At 49.0% G+C, this 23,320-nt stretch overlaps 1 protein-coding gene across 5 annotated transcripts in view; it reads left to right on the plus strand.

Annotated features, from left to right (window-relative positions):
- Positions 1-22,030, plus strand: part of ZNF395 (zinc finger protein 395) — a 66,569-nt gene extending 44,539 nt beyond the window's left edge. For 4 of the 5 annotated variants that reach the window (XM_059889012.1, XM_024995572.2, XM_024995571.2 and 1 more), the window contains 9 exons: positions 2,937-3,183; positions 5,113-5,345; positions 8,614-8,723; positions 13,743-13,978; positions 14,615-14,715; positions 15,391-15,673; positions 17,235-17,327; positions 18,302-18,405; positions 18,595-22,030. In XM_059889012.1, the coding sequence (XP_059744995.1) occupies positions 2,950-3,183; positions 5,113-5,345; positions 8,614-8,723; positions 13,743-13,978; positions 14,615-14,715; positions 15,391-15,673; positions 17,235-17,327; positions 18,302-18,405; positions 18,595-18,706 (1,506 nt within the window). In that variant the 5' untranslated portion in view covers positions 2,937-2,949 and the 3' untranslated portion in view covers positions 18,707-22,030. The remainder of the gene's footprint in view (positions 1-2,936; positions 3,184-5,112; positions 5,346-8,613; positions 8,724-13,742; positions 13,979-14,614; positions 14,716-15,390; positions 15,674-17,234; positions 17,328-18,301; positions 18,406-18,594) is intronic. The other variant, NM_001192211.1, reaches the window with a different exon arrangement.
- Positions 22,031-23,320: the final 1,290 nt, after the last annotated feature.

Genomic DNA, 23,320 nt, shown 5'->3' on the forward strand with positions numbered 1-23,320 from the left:
CATTTAATAAAGGCAGTTTCCCTTCCTTCTTTCTCTTCTGCTTTTAAAAATTAAGATTTGAGTGCACTATAAATAAAGCAAATCATAAAATGTATTTCAGGGTGGAATTCAGGCCAGTCAAAGGAGAAAGGCCAAAGAATGCATGTGGAAAGAAGCCGGAAGTGGGCATGTTCACCAGCTGTGCAAATCCAGCAGGCTTTGGAAGGTGCAGCTTCACAAACCAAATAAAAAGTGTTCTTTATGTTAAAAAAAAATAAAGACTTAGGAAAAAAAAAAAACATCATCAGAGACTGTGAGCCAAATATTTCAGGCTCCTTCTGAAGACTGGAAGCCCAGGAATTTTGGAAATACTACCCTTTCTTCATGTTCAGTGGTAGAAACCTCACATTTCCTGCTGTGGAAAGTGGGGGCGGCCACTGTGTTTTGTGTGTGTGGTTTTTTTTTTTTTGGTCAAGAGCAGGGTTATTTCTTTCTCTGGATGGTTGCTGCCATCTGACGTCTCTAAGTGGCACTCTGGCTTTGCTTATAGCTCAGCGACATTAAACAGCGGGTTATGGGTATCCCTGGTGGCTCAGTGACAAAAAACCTGCCTACCAATGCAGGAGACTTGGGTTCCATCCCTGGGCCAGGAAGATCCCCTGGAAAAGGGAATGCAGTATTCTTGCCTAGGAAATCCCATGGACAGAGGAGCCTGATAGACTATTGTCCGTGGGATTACACAGATTTGGATGCAAGTGAGTGACTAACTCTGTGTGTGTGTGTGTGTGTGTGTGTGTGCGTCTGTGTGTCTGTGTGTGGGCGCGTGCACGCGTGCGTGCACATGTGCGCCTGTGCACACGTGTGTGTGTGTGTGCATGCGTGCACATGTGTGCTCAGTCACTCCGTCATGTCTGACTCTGCAACCTATGGACTGTAACCTGCTAGGCTCCTTTGTCCATAGGATTCTTCAGGCGAGTATACTGGAGTGGGTTGCCATTCGCTTCTCCAGGGGATCTTCCCAATCCAGGGATCCAACCTGTGACTCTTGCATTGGTACCACTAGTGCCACCTGGCAGTGCTTAAAGTGAGAGTTAGAGGTTCTTGTTTCTGGCTTGATGCATGAAGATGACTGAGTGGACGCTTTTTTTTGATAGTGGTGAAGAATTTACTCCTTATGTTTTTCTTCCTTTTGATGACATGCATAGTAAAGCTTTCCAATAGAGTGTTACTAAATATAAAGTCACTAGATACCTAGAGAGGAATTCTGGTAGGGTGGTCTGATTTTGACCTTTTTCTTACCTCTTCTTTGCTTTCTAGGGAATTCATGATAGAGATACCATACTCCCTGATTCTAGCCTGTGAAGCTCTGAGTAAAACATTTATAAAAATGTGCCAAACCCTTCTCCTCCATATTTGCAACTGTATTATTAGCAGACAGGCTGTGGAGCATGGGTGGGATTTCCCAAGAGCAACTGTGTTGACTGTTTTGATTCTCGGAGGCCCTAGAAGATTGACTTCCTCTTTTCTGGAATGGTATGGGCTCCTGAAGGTCAAGGGCTTCCCCCTCAACCACCCCTGTCCTGGGGCTTATATACTGCCAGGTGGTTAGAACCCACCTCTCAGGCAGTAGGATTTTGACCAAAGGAGCATCAGCAAGCATCTCGTCTCGTCACCTTTCTAGCCCTTCCGCCATAAAATGCAGAGGACAGGGCTCTGGTTTCTGGAGTATGATCCGTGGAGGGTGCGCTGACACCTCTGAGCAGGCAGAAATAATATATCGGTTTTTGGAGCAGCTCCTGCCCATCATGGGGTGACTGCAGAGGCCTGGAGTGGTCTTCCGAGGGTCCATGCAGGCCTATTGTCCTGCATTTCTATCAGCCCTGAACTCACAAGGGGGCAGTGTACAGGCAATTGGGAGGCAGTGAGAAAATCTGGGTTTGGAGTCAGGACACCAGGTCCCATTTATCTGACACCAACAAGCTTTATCGCCACGAATAAGTCTCTTAAGCTCCCAGGGTTAGTTTCCTTAAGTGTAAAACAAGGAAAGTTACCATGGCTCATTTCTGTGGCTGTCTGCAGCTTTGAAGCCAGCTCAGTGTGGGATTCTGTGAGTATCTCACAGACACCCTCTTGTTCTAACTTAGTTGTTGTTCAGTTGCTAAGTCATGTCTGACTCTGTGACTCATGGGCTGTAGCCTGCCAGGCTCCTCTGTCCATGGGGATTCTCCAGGCAAGAATACTGGAGTGGGTTGCCATTTCCTTCTCCAGGAAATCTTTCCAGATCAGGGATCAAACCCGTGTCTCCTGCATTGGCAGATGGATTTTTTTACCACTAGCCACCTGGGGAGACCCCTGCTCTGACTTCACACTATCTTAATAGGATCCTGACCTGGAAAGTGACCCTTGATGTGTATGCTGAGGTGCTGCTAAGATGCTCACTGTGGGCAGAGAAGTTTCGGTAACACAACCCAAGGGTACAGCCATTAGGCATAATGGCTTTGTTAAAGGGATTTGTTAAATTAGCAGTGATGCAGCAGCCTAAGAAAACATAGCTGTGTCTCCCAAAAGAGTTTTTGTAGAATAACATTTAATGATACAGTAAAGCCGACACAGGATAAGTGAAAATTCCCTGTTTACCAAGCCATGATCCTGTTTTTTGTAGAAATACAAGTATGTAAATGCTTGTGTAGAAGAAAGCCTGAAACTCTGTCCAGGAAACATGGGCGTTTCTCTGGGAAGTCTCTTCTTGAGTGATTTGTTTTTCTGCTTATCAGGATGTTCTCAATGTCCTACTCGAAACAGGTGTTCAGCTTTTGTAGAAAGAAAACCATTGTAAAAATTACTTTAAAATGTCTCATCTTTTTTCATGGACACTCATGGGCTCCAGCTGTGTGGGGGGCATCTTCCTGCTTCCCCAGATACCGGATAAAGGACCTGTGTCTCCGTTGTCTCCCCAGGAAAGGCAACAGCATGGCCAGCGTCCTGTCCCGGCGCCTCGGCAAGCGGTCCCTTCTGGGAGCCCGGGTGTTGGGACCACCTGGGGCTGCCCCACCCTCGGAGCCTCAGGCAGAGCTGCTGGAGGGGGCAGCTCCCCAGCCTTTTGTTGCCTCCAAGGATGCGTCCTGCCAGGAGCAGCCTAAGGAAGTCCTCAAGGCTCCGGGCACCTCAGGCCTCCAGCTGGTGGCCTTTCACCCCGGGCAGAAGGTAGGTTGATCCCCAAATAGACAAGTGTCCGCTGTCCCCATGCTGGGGTTCAGCAGTCCAGTGGTGTCCCAAATGACAGGCCAGAAACTCTCTGGGCACTGACTTGAGTGCAGACCTTTTCCCTGCAGCCGTATGAGCCCCTTGGACAGCAGGCTTCCCAAGAGAATGAGCCATTGTTAGCAGATCTAGGGCTCCTTCATGACAGTTCTGGGCTCAAGCCTGCTCAGAACCTCAGTGCAGAGCATAGCCAGAGCTCAGTTTCTCTTAATCTGCCCCAGTTTACAACTTTACAAAAACAAGGGAAAGGAGCTCAGATTTATGAGAGAGAGAAAATTGCATCCCTCAGTCATGTATGGATTTGCAAGTTGGACCATAAAGAAGGCTGAGCGCCGAAGAATTGATGCCTTTGAATTGTGGTGCTGGAGAAGACTCTTGAGAGTCCCTTGGACAGTAAGGAGATTGAACCAGTCAATTCTAAAGGAATTCAACCCTTCATACTCATTGGAAGGACTGATGCTGAAGCTGAATTTCTAATACTTTGGCCATCTGATGTGAAGAGCCAACTCACTGGAAAAGACCCTGATGCTGGGAAAGACTGAGGGCAGGAGGAGAAGGGGACAACACAGGATAAGATGGCTGGATGGCATCACCGACTCAATGGACATGAGTTTGAGCAAACTCCAGGAGATGGTGAAAGACAGGGAAGTCCATGGGGTTGCGAAGAGTTGGACACAACTTAGCGACTGAACAACAACAACGAAGATTGCACCACTGAATTACCTTGAGACGTTTCAAGACGAAGGTGTCTGTTTCGTTGGAATGCCATTTGGATTCTCTTTTCCAGTCTGCTCCTCTGTGTTATCACCAGACCCCTTTGGCCTCGTGTTATCACTAGATCCAGATGAGTGGGCTTCTCTTTCATTGCCTTCCCAAGAGCTAAATAATAATAGAGGCTCTGCCTTCTGCCTCTCTTTCAAGACCTGTGTGGTCCAGACCTCTTTTCTCACAAGGTGGGGAACCTGCCAACTGCTAGGCACCTCTGAAAGCAGTAAGTCTGCATTTTCATCACTACCATCTTGCTCCCAGGTAGACTCAGGATTTTCTGAAGGGAAAAATGCAGGGTGTGAGCAATTCAAGGCAATAGTTGGGAACCAGCAGATATGTAGAACTTTAGAGGCAAGTTAGGTTAAGAACTCAAGAGGATGGATACAGATTCCAAATTCATTTGATTTGAAAATTTAATCCATTTACATTTATTTTTTTAATTTTTTTAATGATTATTAATACTTCATTTTATTAATTTTTTATTTTTTGGAGTTTTTATTCTTTCTATTCTTTTTTTTTTAACCTTACAATGTTATATTGGTTTTGCCATATATCAACATGAATCCGCCAAATCCATTTACATTTAAAGTAATTAGTGATAGGTAAGGACTTGGTGTTGCTATCTTGTTAATTTTTTCCTGTTTTATAATTCCTTTTTTCCTTTCTTCTTCTCTTGTTGTCTTCCTTTGTGAGTTTTTTTTTTTTTTTTTTCTGGTAGTCCTGTGCTTTGATTTCTTTATCTTTTGTGTGTCTACTAATTTCTTTGTGGTTACCATGAAGCTTACAGAAAACGTAAGTCTGTTTTAAGATGATAGCAACTTTAGTTGTATATAGACTCCAAGTTTAAAAAAAGAAGTCTCAGAAATTGATACTTTTGCTGTCTCCATCTAAAGAATTTATAAAGATTTGTTTCAGTGAGAACTGATCCACTTTGGCCGATCTGGATGTTCAGGTTGGAAGCAGGTACCCGGGAGCATCTGCATGAACTAATGATGAGTCAGAGAATGCAGTTTGTGGCAGATAGCTCCTGGGTCCCAGAACCTAGAGCACACGGAGTGAGAACTCCCAAGCGCTGACCACTGGTTGCTGTCTTTCTCTCTCCAGGTTTGTGTGTGGTACGGGGGTCAAGAGTCCACAGGACTGGTGGAGCAGCATAGTTGGGCAGAGGATAAGGTGACTGTCTGGCTGTTGGACCAGAAGTCACAGATCTGCTGCAAAGCGGAGGAGGTGTGGCTGGCCGAGCCACCGGGCCGCATCCCCCAGGTGCCACCTCCAGAGCAGGGAACCCAGGCGCCAGCCTACAGGCCTGTGTCCAGGAACATTGATGTCCCAAAGAGGTTTGTGTGGGAGAACCTTGGCTCTGAAAGATATGTGGGTGTTGACGGAGGGGCTTTGGGATGCCTTGGGTTGGGGAAGGAATGTAGAACTCCAGATGTTTGTCTACTGGTGAAGATACCAGTCGGATGAGATACAGTGAGAGGGTATCCTCTTGAAAAAAAACCTAGATGGGCATCTTTTCTTCCCCATAACTCTGTTATTGTTGTTTTAGTCGCACAGTCCTTGTCTGACTATTTTGTGATTCCATGGACTGTAGCCCACCAGGCTCCTCTGTCTGTGGGATTCTCTGGGCAAGAATACTGGAGTGGGTTGCCATTTCCCTTCAGATCTTCCCAACCCAGGGACTGAACCTGAGTCTCCTGCATTAGCAGGTAGATTCTTTACCGCTGAGCCACCAGAGAAGCCCTGGTAACTCTGTTAAGAGTGATATATATAACTTCATCTGGCTGAGGGCTATTTTTTTCCCTTTCCTGCTTAAACTAAAATTAGTTCTTAGTTTTTCATGATGAGAGAGGAAAAAAGTGGCTCAGATCAGGAGGCAGCAAACATGTCCAGAATGGGCCAGATAGTAAACATTATGTAGGCTTTGTGGGACACAAGGTCTGTGTCACAGCTACTCTGCTTGGCTGTGATCTTGAGAAATCAGCTGCAGACAGAACTTAAACAGGCAGGCATGTTGGGCTCCAATTAAAACTTAACTTATGGACACTCAAATTTCAATTTCGTGTAATATCCATGTGTCATATGTCAAGAAATAATATCCTTCTTTTGATTTGTAAAACCACTTAAAAACTGTTGAGCCAGGGACTTCCCTGGTGGTTCAGAATCCACCTGACAATGCAAGGGATACAGGTTCGATGCCTGGTCTGGGAGGATGCCACCGCTAAGCCTGGGAGCTACAGCTACTGAGCCCGAGTGCCCTGGAGCCCTCGCTCTGTAACCAGAGAAGTCACCACAGTGAGAAGCCTGCACCCGACAAACAAGAGAGTAGCCCCTAGCTTGCTGTAACTAGAGAAAGCCCACACTCAGCGAGGAAGATCCAGCAAGGCCAAAAACAAACAAATAAGTAAACTTTTAAAAAGTTATGCCATTCTTAACTTTCAAACCAGGCAAAAACAGACAGTAGACTCAGTCAGGAGATTACAGAGCCCCAGCTAGATATTTAAAACCATTGATTTTGAATGAAAAATGTATACTCTGCTTTAGAAGTTTTAAAAAATTATTATTATTTTTTTTTTTGGTCCCACTGCACAGTATGTGGGATCTTAGTTCCCCAGTCAGGGATTGAACCTCTGCCCCCTGCCCTGGAAGCGTGGAGTCTTAACCACTGGACTATTAGGAAAGTCCCTGTTTTAGAACTTTATGACATGAATTTTTCCTCTGAGAATACAAACTGTTCTGTGTTAGTTGCTGTCATGTCCGACTCTGTGACCCCTTGGACTGTAGCCCACCAGGCTCCTCTGTCCATGGGGATTCTCCAGGCCAGAACACTGGAGTGGGTAGCCATTCCCTTCTCCAGCAAATCTTTCCAATCCAGGGATTGAACCTGGGTCTCCTACACTGCAGACAGATTCTTTACCGTCTGAGCCACCAGGGAAGCTCTATGTTATATACTCTGTGCACATTGATCTTTTCAGATTAAAAAAGAAAATCTGCTAGTGAGATTCTTCTATGCTGTGCTATGCTTAGTCACTCAGTTGTGTCTGACTCTGCAACTCCGTGGACTGTAGCCCACCAAGCTCCTCTGTCCATGGGATTCTCCAGGCAGGATGACTGGAGTGGGTTGCCATGCCCTCCTCCAGGGGATCTTCCCGACCCAGGGATCGAACCCAGGTCTCCTGTATTACAGGTGGGTTCTTTACCATCTGAGCCGCCAGGGAAGCCCTTGAGTTCTGAAGTGGGTAGAGAATCCCTTCTCCAGGGGATCTTCCTGACCCAGGAATCAGACTGGGGTTTCCTGCATTGCAGGCGGATTCTTTACCAGCTGAGCTACTAGGGAAGCCCCGAGATTCTTCTGTACAGGATGTGTGAGCAGCTGAACCCCCCACCTCGCAATCTGTGTGTGTCTGTACATGTTACTATTATTGACGGTACGTTCTGTGTCTTGAGACCAGACCAGAGCAATAAATAACATTTGTGATTGTGAATTCAGTGGAACCCTGGCAAAGAATTTGTCTATAGAATAGATCTATAGAAATAAAAATACAGATAATTATTCAAAAAGGGGGCTGCTGACGTGTCTAATACATTACTAGTCTCGGTTTAGCTGCTTCATGTTGTATAATTTGGTGGATCTGAATTGTAACGAATAAATTGTATAATACAGTCCTTTGAAATAGAGGTGCCATCTGGAAATTTATTTCATACTGACTTTTCATACTTTAACATTACCTTGTTGATGGCTTTCATTTTATTTTCAAATAGTGTAACTTTATATGGATTAAGAAAATTATGTGTAAAATTTCATAGATCTCTGCTGGATAAAGCATTGAGGTTTGTGGGGAGATTTATTTTAGTATTTCTGAAGTTTTTTTGCTCATTGGCTTATGTGCCAGATTCTGTTGACATTCAGAAGCTATCATATTATCTCATCACTAATATTGAGGGGAGGGAGAGGGGGTTGGTGAGTGGAATTGTTCTCCCTTAAATGTAAATATAGAGATTTCCTGGTGGTCCAGTGGCTAAGACTTTGTTCCTAACTCAGGGGGCCTGAGTTTGATCCCTGGTCAGGGAACTAGATCCCAAATGCTACAGCTAAGATTGAAGATACTGTGTGCTGCCACTAAGACCCAGCACAGTCAAATACATTAAATAAGCAAATAAATATTAAAAAATTTAAATATAAAGCCAGAAAAGGAAGGTAATTATAGTGCTTTCAGATTCTAGCCAGGTGTCTTTTATACCCTTGCTTTATTTCATTGCTTGGGCATGTCTTCCTTTCCCTCAAATAAAATTCCTAGTTTTAAGCTGCAGAATGAGAGTTAGGAAATGAATTCCATGGAGAATGGAGCTGCCTCTGGGTGTCAGCAGTGGGATGGGGCCCAGCCTGCTTTCCCTGGGGTTGACTGGTATTATCAGTGGCACTCAGAACTGAGGACTTTTCATGAGGAATGAGGAGAAGTCCGAATGCTTTATTTAACTCTATTACTTGATCACACACGGACTGATCGGAGTAGGGGGCTAGAAGGGACATTCCAGGAACGTAAGATGCTCACATGACCTGCTGTGTCAGGAAGTAACCTCTGACTCTCACCTGTCTGAACCCAGGAAGTCGGATGCAGTGGAAATGGACGAGATGATGGCGGCCATGGTGCTCACGTCCCTGTCCTGCAGCCCCGTCGTGCAGAGTCCTCCCGGGGCCGAGGCCAACTTTTCTGGTGAGGAGCAGGGCCGAATGGGTTCTGGGTGCGGCTGAGGCTTCCATTCTTTCGGAGTTCGATGCTTCCATTCTTTCTCCTCAGTTTCCTCCTCTGGGGAAAAGTTTCCTGGTGTGTTGTGAAGATGGTTGAGCGCGAGACTGAACCTCATGGCCACCCGAGTAAGTTCTTCCATGAGAGTAAGCGAGCAGGGCACTCAGGCGGCACGAGGCCAGTAGAGGAACGTTTAGTGGTAAAGGTAGGAACGTACTAAATGATCCCCTTGTGGCCTCAGCTGATTCACGGCCCCCTTCCAGGTGCCTCATTCAGCCTCGTAAATTAGTGTGGAATAAACGATCTGAAGTCTGAAATAAATCTAATTGCTTAATGCAAACCAATAGAAAGACTTCGTAACAAATTTATAAATTAAAAGAGAATGCTAGCACAACCCCCCAAATACATTATGAGTAATATGGGAGAAAGGTGGGTTGCTGAATATTAGTAGTTTGGCAAGATTTGTGGTTAATCTGAACCTTTTTTTTTTTTTTTTTTAATTTGTTATCTGGCTGGCCTAACTTACTCCCAGGGAACAACTTTTTCGTTGGTGAGATCTAACTGAATCGTGAGCTTCTTAAAAGCTTATAGGAAAATAATGGAGTCAGTTTTGAACATATCAGGTGGAAAGTGGCCTTTACAAAGCATCCCTCATAAGTAATCTCCCTACTTAGAAAATAAATTTAAGGAAGCGATAAAATTTACTTATTTCACCCAAGGCCTGTCATCAATGGCTAGACTGCTAGAAGAAGCTATTGCAGTCTGACAGCACCATTTGAGGGGCAGAGCATCACACACCCGTTCTGTGAACACCTGGGGCCCACACCAGCAACACAGGAGGAGAGGAGTCAGTTAAAAATTATTCATTTATTTGGTCATGCTGAATTTTAGCTGTGGCATGGGAATTCTTAGTTCTGGCTTGAGGAATCTAGTTCCCTGACCAGAAATTGAACCTCGGCCCCTTGCATTGGGAGCTCAGAGTCTTAGCCACTAGACCTCCAGGGAAGTCCCATAGAGTCAGTTTTAAGTTCTCAGGAAACTCCACGAGTTTAGGAGATTGAGGAGGTTGGTCAACAGGAAGAAGATCCAGGAAAACACCATAAAGGGAAAGAAAATCATTGACTGAAATTCCCCTCAGCTTGTGTGTGTGTGTGTGTGTGTGTGTGTGTGTGTGTGTGTATAATCCATTCATATATGTTCACACACACTGTGTGTGTGTGTATAATCCATTCATATATGTTCACACACACACCCCAGTGCTAGCATATACTCATCTAACTGATAATATGCTGTGATATCTTAAGTTCCCTTTGATAAACATTTTTTTATTGTCTGTTAAAGGTGTTTTCCCATAACAACATATTTCTGGTCTTCTGTTGAAGTAAGTGGAAAGATAAGGCCCCCTTGGCAGCTAATTATGTTGACGTAGTCTGGAAGGTGAGGTCTCTACAACAACCAAACCTTGCTCGCACCACCCGTTCCTCCTGGTGTCTGTGTTGTTAGGATGGCTCTGCTTGGGCCTGTGGAGAGCAGAAGGTGTGAACAAGGATTTCTTAGACGTTCAGGGTACAGTGGCCAGGGAATGCTTTGTTTTCCTGGTACAGAATCTCTTTGGACCCTGTCCTAGAAAATTGTATGATCTAAGGTGGAGTGATTTATGTTCCTCTTATAAGGTACATGGGGCTTCAATAGTGGCTCAGATGGTAAAGAATCTGCCTGCAGTGCAGGAGACCCGAGTTCGATCCCTGGGTCAAGAAATGGCAACCCACTCCAGTATTCTTGCCTGGAGAATCGCATGGACAGAGGAGCCTGGTGGGCTACAGTCCATGGGGTTGCAAAGAGTCAGATATGACTGAACGACTAAAACTTTGTTTTCACTTATAAGATACAGGTTAATTCATGAGTTTCACTTTTTAGCTTTGTTTTGTATTTTTCCTTAGGTGCCAATTTGCCAGGGTTGGCACAGAGCCACTTGAGTGGTTCCTCCGTGGAAGACTGCTGTGTTGTGGGGCAGGCCTGTTCTTTCTCCTGTTCTGATGCTAGATGTAGCATTCTTCCCCTTTGCCCAGCTCTCCCTGATGGGTTTCCTTTGTGGACCTATGAGAATCATTGGTGGCCCCTGATTTCTTTCCTGAAGGGCTACGCTATTTTTAGCCTCATGTGTAGATGTCATAAACTCTCAATTTCCAGGAAGTCATACCTTTGAGACTTGACAGTGATGCTTAGGGACGGCAGAGTTCATTTGGCCCACACTGTTTGGGCAGGCTTCTCCTAACATCTGAGACTTCAATAAGGAGAGCCTGCATTGGAAACATGGAATGCTGGGTGTCTAGGTTAGCCTGAAAGTGGTTTGGAATATGGAGTAGGAGGAGAGGAAAGCAGTGGGATGCTTATCCTGGCCTCAGGGGATGTGGTAGATGGTCTCAGAATCCAGGGTAAGGAGGCCTTGTGGACCACTGCCCATGTGGAAGTTGGGGCTTGGGGACAAGGCCACCATACCTGAATGTGTCACAGGTTTTTCCCCTTTTCTTGCTATTTCTGTGTATCAAAATTTCAGGTTGTCCTCTAGTATAAATTGGGCTTCTCTAGTGGCTCATTGATAAAGAATTCACCTGCCAGTGCCCGCTAGCCAATGCAGGGGATGCAGGTTCAATACCTGGGTCAGGAAGATCTCCTAGAGTAGGAAATGGCAACACTCCAGTATTCGTGCCTGGAAAATCCCACAGACATAGAAGCCTGGTGGGCTGTAGTCCATGGGATCGAAAAAAGTCAGAAACAACTTAGAGACTGAACAACAACAACAAAATGGTGTAAATTAGCACATTATTGACCCAAGAATTTTTGCAGAACCTAATGCCAGTGACCACCGATTTGTTACGTCAGTGAATACTGAAACATCTCTGATCAATAATGTTTGGGTAACAAAAGACGTATTAATGGGTCTCTGGTCAATAAGCTGTCAGTACAGGTTTATGGCCTAGGCACGGAAGAGTCTGGGTTGGGCTTAAAGCACCCCAAAGGGAGGCAGTTTAAAAACTGAAAATTTCACAGGTCTGACTGTGGTCTTCCTGTTCAGACGCGTTGCTGGGAGCAGGGCAGCGAGTTCAGGCCCTGTCGGGCAAGCAGGCCTCCTGTCATCTCGTGATGAGTCTGAACTGTTCTCGGAGCTTGTCTTTCCTGCTCTAAACGTGTTCCCTGTGGATAAAAACAGGAGCCAGCTCTGGTAAAGTCTTCACCTCCCGACAGCTATGAGAGCTGGCTGAATGGTTTCTTTTCTCACGCAGGTTTTGATGTACTTACCTGGGTTTAAATTATCAAAAGGCATCTTTTAAGAAAGCCTGGTTAACAAGCCCTTCTCCTGGCCTCTGCATCCTACTCAACTCCCGGGTAAACTTCCCAAGTGGTACCCAGCCAGTTTGTCTGTGTGCAGGGGCGGGGTGGGGGCAGGAGAGGCTTTTCCTCTCCCCTCTCCCTGTTCTCCCCCTGCCTTTAAAGTGAGAGGTACATTTTGATTAGGTTATCTTTCCATTAATACAGGTGTCCCCTGCTATCTGAAAGTAGGGCATTTCTGTGAAAACTTTCGAAAACTGAAATGGTATAAGGCAAAGAAACCATTACCTTAGGACGCCTCTTGCTAATGGATGCACAAAGTACATTGTGATAAAGCACAGATACTCGCAGGTTCAGTTCAAAGCTCTGGGGGCTGGTGCTGAGATGCTGAGTGGTGTTCCTAGGAAGGGGCTTGGTGGGGCCACTCTCACTGTTTGGGGCACCCTGCCTCTTTAACAGCTCGCTGCAGAACCAGCATTGAAAACTATTGTCACCTTTTTTCATAAAGTGAAAGTCCTCCTTAGATTTCTTTCAGTGAAAACAGGTCCTGATGTCAGGTTGTCACTCTGTATTCATGGGGGATTGGTTCTAGGACCTGTGCAGATACCCAGATCCATGGATACTCAAGTCCCTTGTGTAAAACAGCATTGTACTGGCATCTAAGCTATGCACATTCTCCTGCATATTGTCAATCATCTCTAGGTTACTTATAATACCTAACACAAGGCAGATGCTGTGTACAACGTTGTAAGTAGTTGGAAAGACAATGTAAATGCCTTTTAAATGTTGCTGTTTAAATGTTTCATTGCTGTGTGGCAAATTCAAGTGTTGCTGTGGGGATCTTTCTGGAATTCTTTTTCCTAAATATTTTCAGTGTGGAAACTGGGGATTTGGAGGGCAGACCGCAGGTCTTGCATATGAAGGAAAAGGTATAAATTGAACTTTTGAAAACTGGGGGACACCTGCACACAAAATACAGCTACAGAGTGTGTCTGGCGGTCAGTGATGATCAGCACAGCTGTGGCAGGAAGGGTCCCTGATAACAGAGCAGTCTGCCACCCACAGACAGTGCTGCAATGAAGGGACCCATTCCTCATTTTTACTGAAGCCCAGAAAGGGGAGGGGTTTGTTAGGGAAGGGGTACTTGGTCAGTTTTTTATTTTCCCCCTTGGAATACAGAGCCAGGCAAGCAGAACCCAGCATTAGATTCAGAAACCCAGCTTTTTTAAGAAAATAATTTTTATTTATGTACCTATTTTTGGCCATGCTGGGTCTTTGTTGCTGCTCAGGCTTTTCTCTAGTTGTGGCAGCTGGGGGCTACGCTCTAGCTGCAGTGAGCCAGCTTCTCCTGTTGCAGAGCCCAGGCTCCAGGGTGCTCGGGCTTCAGTCATTACAGCTCCTAGGCTCTAGAGCACAGGCTCAGCAGTTGAGGCACACAGGCTTAGTTCTTCCTTGGCCTGTGGGATCTGCCCAGACCAGGCATCAAATCTGTGTCTCCTGCATTGGCAGGTGGATTCTTTACCACTGTGCCACCAGGGAAGCCCAGGAACCCAGAGTCTAAACTAGAGTGTCCTGCCCCCGACCTGGGCTGTCTGTGCAGAATCTGGCATGAGCAAAGGGACAGGCACCAAGCATCCTCTGTCTTCTCCCCTCCAGCCTCCCGCACGGCCTGCGATCCGTGGAAGGAGAGCGGCGACGTGTCGGACAGCGGCAGCAGCACCACCAGCGGGCACTGGAGTGGGAGCAGCGGCGTCTCCACCCCCTCGCCCCCCCACCCCCAGGCCAGCCCCAAGTACCTGGGGGATGCCTTCGGCTCTCCCCAGACTGATAATGGATTTGAGACCGACCCAGACGCTTTCCTGTTGGATGAACCAGCTCCCCGAAAAAGAAAGGTGAGTAGCTTGAGCTTTCAAGCTCAGCCACAGAGGGGCCAGGCCTGGTTTCCCGGGCCTTCTCGGGCCCCATCCTGTTTCAGTGATCCATTTTTTTAAAAATTAATTAATTAATTAGGCTGCACCAGATCGTGGTTGTGGCATGTGGGATCTAGTTCCCCCCAACCAGGGATCGAACCCTGGCCCCCCTGCATTGGGAGCCGAGTCCCAGGCCCTGGACCATCATTTCAGCTCTCTTTTGCTGCTTCTCTTTCCTCTTGATATTCCCAGAAGCCTGCCCCTCCTCTCCAATGCCGCATCGTTGGCCTCTGCACCTCTGCCCAACCCAGCTCCCCTGCAGAGACCTCCGTCAGGTCTTCCCCTGTCCCCTAGCCTATCTCCCCTCCCCCAGCCCATCTCCTCTCCTCCATCCCCCTCCCGCCAGCCCACCCCCATCTCTGCTGCAGACCGATGCCGGCCCCCAGGACCAGCTCTCTGCCCCTGTTTGTCAGTCTTTCTGGTCTCTGGGAACCCGTTTAGCCTTCTCGAAGTCTCGATTGAGCCTTCTGCTGGGTCCTGTTGGATGTGACTGGAGCCCCACTGGGTGAGGCTGAGCGGGGGGACATGACCTCCTCATCCCTGTTCCTTTCCCTCCAGAACTCGGTGAAGGTGATGTACAAGTGCCTGTGGCCCAGCTGTGGCAAAGTCCTGCGCTCTATCGTGGGCATCAAACGACACGTGAAAGCCCTCCACCTGGGGTGGGTATGCACGCAGAGCTCCTCTGTCTAGGGCGTTCTTCAGCCCTCCTCCACCCGCTGATTCCCCGAGACCCACGCCCCCAAATGCTTCTGAGAAACTGGCTGGCTGAGGACCCCACCCATCCCTGATCCTGGGCCCCGTGGAACAGCCCCTTTGCTGGGATCTTTGCTGGGAAGGAGGCCCTCCTCCGGTGGTGGGTGATGCTGTTGATGGGTATGTCTTCTCACCCCGGAAGGAAGATGGTTCAGTTCTGGGCACATAGAGGGTGGTTAGTTACTTAGAGCCTGTTGCTTCCCCTTGGGGAGCTGGGGCTCCCCTCGCACTGACAGCCGGAGCCGGGGCTGCAGAAGGCCAAGGGGACCGACTCATAGTCCTTCCCCTGCTGGAGAGAGTGACCGCGAGTGAGTGGGGTCCAGAGAGGACCCAGGGCAAAGTGTGAAGCAGATCTGGCCAGAGAAGCCTTCGGTGCTAGGAAAAATAATTCCCCTTGACGTGCCAGGGTGCAACAATCCCTGGGAGCCCATGTCGGGACCTGGGCTCCCACCTGTCCTCTGGGCTTCTCCTGTGACCTGCTGGTGGCCCTGAGCAGGCGCTCCCCCTCGTGCCTCGCTGTCCCCTGTGTTTGGACCAGGGCAGCTTGTCGCTGGTTGTCACCGCATCTCCCTCCCCTGCAGGGACACCGTGGACTCCGACCAGTTCAAGCGGGAGGAGGATTTCTACTACACAGAGGTGCAGATGAAGGGGGAAGCTGCTGCGGCTGGCGTCCCCACCGCCGACTCGGCTCCGACCCCCAGCATGACCAGCCCGCCCCTCACCATCCTGCCCCCACCGCCTCCTCCCAAAGCCCAGTCCTCAGGCCCGGATCACCCTGGCCTGGAGTCTTACCTGCCCTCTGGTGCTCTCAGCAAGTCAGCTCCTGGCTCCTTCTGGCACATTCAGGCCGACCATGCATACCAGGTATGGGGACCCCCTGGGACCTCAGCCTAGGGGCCATGAGGGATTCCGTGCCTGTCACTGGTCAGCCTGATCACAGGCCACTGACCACACTGATTGGAGGCTGAGTCCTCAGCTGAATTACCTATCTCTTGCTTCTATAAGGAAAATGACTTCACACTCAATAAACACAGGAATTCCAGAGTTGTACCTTGATGACTGTAATGAGTGGTTACTGAATCTGGCTGAATCCAGTGGTTAAGAAATCTGGCTGAATCCCTAAGTAACCAGGTTGATAGATTTGGATAGGGGAATTGGTCCATTGTTGGTTATAAGAGGGGATAGACTAGTGTAGTAGGGTTTCCGAGAGCAAATCCCCAATTCTCAGAACTGTACTACATTAAATAATCTGGCCCTCAGTTTTTTGAATACATACTGTGTGTCAAGCTGCAGGATAAGCTTTGCAGATAGAACAAGATATATAATTCTTGAGCTTGTGAAGTGTACAGTTTAGCTGGAGAGAGAAATGAATATGTAACTACGATTAATTATAATAAGTAGTTAAAATATCTTACTGGAGGCACAAGCAATTGTTGTGGGTACAGGAAGGACCAGGCTTCCCTGGTGGCTCAGTGGTAAAGAATCCACCTGCCAATGCAGGCGATTCGGGTTCGATCCCTGGGTTGGGAAGATCCTCTGGAGAAGGAGGTGGCAACTGGCTCCAGTATTCTTACCTGGGAAATCCCATGGACAGAGGAGGCAGGGTACAGTTCACAAGTCGGACATAAGTTAGTGACTAAGCAACAATAGCTGTAAAGACCAAGGTATTATGCCCGTTGGGTTGGGAAAGCAGTCATGGAGCGGGTGGCATTTAGGGTGGTTTTTACTGCATGTAGTAGGTGCCGAAGACTCTGTTTGCCATGTGCAAGTTTTTCTTAAAATCCTTTGATGCCTACTGCTTGTTTTTTTCCGACTGTAGGCTTATTTGCAAGTTAGTAATTAAGAAGCAGTGCTTTCCGTTGGAAAGCCTTTAGAGAGCAAGCCAGCTCTCCTTCTCATTAGAATGAGTGGTCATGAGTGGTCACTCAGCTATTTCAACTCAGGTGGCCCTTCAGGCCGCCAGCTGTCCCTGTGACATGAGACCTGGAAAGGGCGGTTGGTGATTTTAGAAACAAACCTTGACCTGGAGGGTCGCTGCTTCCATGCGGTTGCCCCAGGGGTGGCAGGCACTTAGCACAGTGCCTGTGCCCCAACTCACAAGGCTGAATTTCTGGGGGAGCTGCCCCGAGCATGTTCTTCGTAGGTGATGCCGCCAAGAAGTTAATCTGTGGAGATGATTAAGTCATGAGGCTGGCACGTTAAACCAGCTCCAAGAGGGGAGCTCCAAAAAAAGCCTGGAGCCCGAGACAAAGACGACTCCAGAGAGCCAGTGCTCTGCTATTTCTCTCAGGAGGAGCATTTTGGGGTGTCCCAGGACTTTTTAGCGTGAGGTTGCTGTTGCTGCAGACCATGAGGTCACTGGAGTGGGAAGAGGGCCCTGAGGCTTCCTGAGCTGGGCCCTGGCCAACGCACTCTGTCTCCACAGGCTCTGCCGCCTTTCCAGATCCCGGTCTCCCCGCACATCTACACCAGCATCAGCTGGGCTGCTGCCCCCTCCAGCACCTCCTCCCTGTCCCCGGTGAGTGCGCCAGCGCTCCAGGCCCCTCAGCCCTTCCAGGGGCCCTGGAACCAGCTGAGGGCTCAGCCACACACACCCCGTGCTGGAGGCCTTTCCCCCGAGCTCAGTGCCTCCTGCACCCCAGCTTCTTGAAGGTCTTCATACCCTTGCCCACCGCCCCCCTCCCCCCCCGCCCCGCCACCACCGAGAGTCATAGGTGCCAATAGAATGTGGGAGGGGCGTGCTGGCGAGGAGCACCAAGATGAAGTTTATTGCCAAGATCGTGAGGCCAGGTGGGATCAGCGCTCTGTTTAGTTCTGAGCCCCTGGGGGTGCTTGGTAAGGTTTTGATGCCAAGAGGAGGAGGGAGAGGACATGGGGAAGCTGGAGGGGCAGAGGGAGGGTGAGAAAGGAGAGAGGGGCGCGTGGGGGGCTGTGCAGGTGGATCAGAGCTCCCCGGGCCACCGCAGACCAGCGCCTTAGGTTGCTTGCCCCCAAACTGAAATAAATTGTAAGTTATTTTGAATCCCCGTGGACAGAAGAGCCTGGCGGGCTACAGTCCATGGTGTTGCGAAGAGTTGGATACGACTGAGAGACCCTTAGGGTGTTGCAGTCTGAAACGCCTCCTGCAGGAAGGCATCACCGCACACTGTAAAACCCACGTACCCAAAGGTGCCGCTGAGGCTGTGCTGTCCCTCTTTCTGCCCCAGTATGGTAGCATCTTCTAAATCTGCAGGTGGCAGCCCACGATGGGGCCAGGCCAAGTGGCTCTCCTGCTTGGAGCCCCTTCCCCTAGCTGCAGTGTGCCTTTCAAGGCTGGCTCCTGCCTCTCCACCTCCACTCCCTCCTTGATCCCTGCTCACCTCTCCCTGAAATCTCCTTCTAGAGAAGGCCTCCTGGCACAAGGTGGGGTGGGGGTAGCTGGCTGTCCCCCGGGATGGTCCTTTTGCCTTGCACTTCTGCCCTCGTGCTCACAGCCCCTCTCCTTGTGCCCAGGTCCGGAGCCGGTCGCTAAGCTTCAGCGAGCCCCAGCAGCCGCCCCCTGCCATGAAGTCTCACCTGATCGTCACGTCTCCACCTCGGGCCCAGAGCACCACCAGGTGAGCCTGTCCTCTCCTGAGATCTCCTTGGGGGCTCCTGTCCCCACCCACCCCTCGTCCCTAGGATTGGTCCCAGGGAGCCAGTGGGGGACGTCTCAGATGCGAGGGAGGCAGTCGGTCTTCCGGCCCTGGTGGTCCGCTTGCTGGCTGGCCAGCGGGTGACCATCCCCTCATTGACCCTTCTTGTAGGAAAGCCCGCGGGGAAGCTAAGAAGTGCCGCAAGGTGTACGGCATTGAGCACCGGGACCAGTGGTGCACCGCCTGCCGCTGGAAGAAGGCCTGCCAGCGCTTCCTGGACTGAACCATGGCCCCTCCCGGTGGCCTGGGGACACAGGCAGATGGGTCCCAAGCCCACAGCAGAAGCCTAAAAGCTACAGAGTGGACACGGGGAGTTTGGGCTCTATTGGCTAAGGTTGAATACTCAAAACAAATGTTTTAGTTTTTTTTTTTTAAATAGAAACAAAAAAATTATTTTTTTTTCCCCTAAAATGAGAGAGAGCCAAAACTGACCAAGGGTATTCTGCAGCAAACCAGAGACCAAAGAAATGACTCCCCCTCCTCTCCTCCCCACAGCCTATCTCCCTAGGGGATTAATGTGTACCGTATGGAAGGAAGGGACAGCTCATTGTGTTTCCTGCTGAGCTGGTGGATTCTTTGCTTTCTCCACTCTTTCAGAAGGGACTTTGAGCAACATGGATTTACTTTTTTTTTTTTTTTTTTTTAGAAAAAAGATTTCTGGCTGATGACCCAGAGAACAGGACCTGCTGAGGCTGGGGTGGGAAGACGGGGCTGATGTGTGAGCTTTTTGAGGTGCAGCCGGCCCCCTTTCTCCACCCAGATCTAGGAGAAGGGAGAGATTGTCCTCCCCCAGCAGCTTCCATCAGAATGCAAGGAAAGCTCTTTTTCTGGTGCCAGCTGCTCCGATGTGGGGTCCCTCAGGTCAGGTTGCAGCCCAACAGATACGGTGTGGCCTCTTCTCCAAGCCCAGATGCGTAGGTTTGTAAAAAGACTGTCCCCAGGAAGCTGAGCCAAAAGGCTAAAAAGAATTCACGTCGTACAGTGTGGCAGATCAAGACTCCCTTGCCCACTCTTTCCATGAGAAGAGACCAGACGGTATAAAACTCGGCAAGAGTTCTTCGCTGTTCCCTGAGTGAACCCACACCCACCCCTCCCCACCAGCTCTGGAAGACACCCCCTCAGAAACACTTTGTTTTCACTTACGGTGTATTCAGGAGCCTCTTTCTGATTAAAGATTCCCCCTTTGGCCGAGAGATCCTGCCCTGAGGTAGATCCCTCTTCGTCTCATGGGAACCAGGGATTTTCCCGTGTTCCTCCAAGGCCATAGGGCCGGGCTGGTGAAGAGAACAGAGAGAAAGGTAGGTGGCAGCTCCTGCCACGGTGAGAGGGCACAGAGCTGTCCCGTGGCTCCACAGGCTCACCTGGCCCTTTGGGGACCGTCTGGTTTTCTTCCTAAGGTGACAGGCAGGACAGGACTCTTCAGGGGGCTTCTGCAGGGTCCAATCAGTGTGATGGGGAGGGTCAGTTGGATGTGGTGTCGTGGTTCCAGACACCTGTTGGGCGTCTTTTCTGGGGAGGTTAGGGGGCCTGAGGAGGTCATGTGACGGGAACTGGGGTTGATTTAGCATCCACTGGAGACCTCAGGAATGGAGGGGACCCCGAACTGCGTGACCTGAGAGCTGAATACGTAAATCCATTTTTGTTGAGGAGGGATGAGTAGAGGCAGGGGGTTCTGTCCCTGGGCGAGCAGGGCTGGGGGAGGGTATGTTTTTGGCTCAAAGCCTCACCTTTCTGCCAAGCGGGACTGGTCTGGGGGACTCCTCAGGGCCCACGTCCCAAATGTCAGGGGCTCAGGGAACTCTACCATGAGGCCAACTCTCTGGGGCTTGCACAGCGGCATCCAGCCTTTGGCTGTGAGCAAGGCTGTCCTTCCCGTCCAGGCAGGCTCACCTGGCTGCAGGAACCCGATAGATGCCTTTCCATCTGTGACACGCATGTTGGAAACTGGCAGACGGGAATAGGGGGTATGATGGTGTGAAGGGTGATGGTGACCTGGGTTTGGTGACAGAAGGGAAAGGCACTCTTACACATGAGTGTCTTTGGTGGTGATGGGGTATATTTTTATAACTTAGTAAAAAAAAAAAAATGTATGTGGAATTCTGTCCCTCGGTAAAGCTGGAAATCAAGCCAGCAAGAGGTGCTGGGTTCTTCCTCCCGCTCCTTCAAGCTCCCAGCTTGCCAAAGCTGACTCCCGGCTTCGCGCCCTGTGCACCTGTAGGTCCTACCCGTGTGAGGAGGGGGCCTTTGAGACGGGGGTGGGGGGAGCTCTGCCCAGCAGCGTCTCCCCTTTCCTCCTTACTCAAAGCCTTTGCTGGGTCTCCCCTTTGGAGACACTATTTTCATTTCCTCCTCAGTTTGGACCATGTAGGTACAACTGGATATCAAGATTTTCTCTAAGTAAGGCAGGCTTGTCGCCTCACTGCTGCACAGGGCAGAAAAGGAAGAGAGAAGAAATTGATGCAACAATTTCAAAACTGAGGTTCTTGTTTTTTTTTAACATTCTGATGCAGCTTTCCCTGTCGGCCTTTGCTCCGGCCTCCTTCCTGGTGGTGGTGGCCTCCTCCAGCCTCTCTCCTCCCACTGCTCCGTCTGTGGCTGTCGTGCGGGTTCTTGACGTGTGGTCTGTCCTGGGGTTGTCCCATTCGTCTCTTCTCAGAGGGCAGGGGGTGGTTTGTAAACTGACCCCACCATCACGCCTGTTTTCTTCATCTCTGTATTTCTCCCTACTTCCTGGCCCATCCTGGGAGGCAGAACCTGATGGAAGGTAAGAGGCGACAGGTGCGCTTTGGAAACTAACAGGACGGATTGGCAAAGCAAGTGTCTTGGGAAACTCTTTACTCTGGGGATGTTATGCTTATTCCCAATATTTTGGAAGTACCTTTGGAGTCTGTGGTGCCTGCTTTGAGCAGCCTTAATGATACTGAATCTGCACCCATGCTTGCGCTTCAGTGCGAAGAGAGTCCAGTGAATAGTGGTGGTGTAGTGGTGGAGTCACTGAGTCCTGTCTGACTCTTTGCAACCTCATGGTAGCCCTACAGGCTCTTCTTGTTCGTGGGATTTCCCGGGCAAGAAGACTGGAGTGACTTGCCATTTCCTGGTGGTCAAGTGAGGTCACAGGTGCAGAACACAAGGACCAACGGGTGAGTAAAATGGCTTAGATTTAATAATCTGACTTCGAAGCTGGCTGTGAAAGCAATCCTGTAATTTCAGAACACATTCTGAGCAACATCCACAAGGTTGCAGTTGGCCCGAGGCTAGATTCTTTGAAGGACATAATGGATTTGGATGTGGAAACTCTGACTTTTCGGAAGAAATCTGTCCTGTTACTTTCTGGTCCTCACAGGTTCTGACTTTACCAGGGGCAAAAAGAAAAAAAGGAGAGGGAGATAAATCCCATCTGTGAACTTGTCTTTATTGGCGCCTTTTCCCCCAGCTGTCTTCCAAGTATTATTTTTACTGTTAAAAATTTTTTTAAAAATGTGAAATATAATGTTTTTACAGCAATATGAAATATATTTTATAAGGAATAAAATGGTACATTGTCTGATTTGATGTGTGCCTGTCCCTCCGCCCTCTCACCCTGCAAAGGATAAGATTATCTTTGTCCTTGGTGTTAAGCAAGCAGTAGCCCCGGGGGAGAAGTGTGCACACTCCTTTGCTTATAGTAACAGCAGGCAACATTATCAGGGACCTGGCCAAGCGCTTACATGGATAAACCCACAAAGGAATTACTGTTGTCAGTCCCATTTTTATTTTATTTTTAAAATAAAATATTTTTAAAATTTATTAATTTATTTTCATTTCATCACTCCCATTTTACAGGTGAGGAAAGTGAGGCCCAGAGGTTAGAAAACTTGCCCAAAGTCATCATCTGGAAAATAATAGCATTAGGATTGTAATCTAGGAGATAACCAGTTTCTTTTTTTTTTTTCTTCCTAATCTCTAATTTTAATTTTTACAGTTTAATGGTTTATTACAGTGCAAACACCTAAGTATCCACCATTCCTTCAAAAAACAGATCGTGGCCAGCATTCCAGAAACTGCCATTGTACCTCTGTGTTGTGCTTAGTCGTGTCTGACTGTTTGACCCTATGGACTGTTGCCCGCCAGGCTCCTCTGTCCATGGGGATTCCCTAGGCAAGAATACTAGAGTGAGTTCCGATGCCCTCCTTCAGGGGATCTTCCCAACCCAGGAATCAAACCCAGGTCTCCCGCATTGCAGGCAGATTCTTTACCATCTGAGCCACCGGGGAAGCCCTCTAGCTAGGTGCTATTCCTCCTTTCCTCATAAAAGCAACCACTGTTTTTTTACTTTTTACATCAGTGACTTCCTTGATTTAGGAAAATAACCATTTTCTCTCTTGCTTGCATTGTTGACGATGGGGAGAAGGTCCCGGCTGTGGACCTAAATTTGCTGGGGAGCCGGCAAGTGCCTACGGAGAGAAGGAGCCACCTTCTGCTTGTGCAACGCGTGCTAACCCTGCTCCCCACCCCCATCAACCCGTGGGTTTTGTGTCCTCTGATGGCCCACGATGCTGGTTCAGAGCTGGCCTGGGTGGAAGGGGAGCTGGCACAGAAAGCTCTGTCTTGCCCTGGGAGGGGGTTCTAGGACACACACCACCCAGCAGGGAGGTATGAAGCTGCTCAGAGAAGAAGACCTAAGAACTAGATTTCTGCCAAAGTCAGTCTAGATCAGCAGCCTGGGGGAGAGGTTGTCCTTAGCCTTTCCCTCCCCTTGGTGTAGATTAGAGGGCCCCTTTCTCCCCCTTCCCCTGTCCTTGCCCCACTTGGTCTAAGACAGACTAAGAATTGCTGCGATTTCCCGCCGGTGCCCGCC

This window comes from Bos taurus, chromosome 8, assembly GCF_002263795.3.
Source record: "Bos taurus isolate L1 Dominette 01449 registration number 42190680 breed Hereford chromosome 8, ARS-UCD2.0, whole genome shotgun sequence".
Classification (NCBI taxonomy): Eukaryota; Metazoa; Chordata; class Mammalia; order Artiodactyla; family Bovidae; genus Bos; species Bos taurus.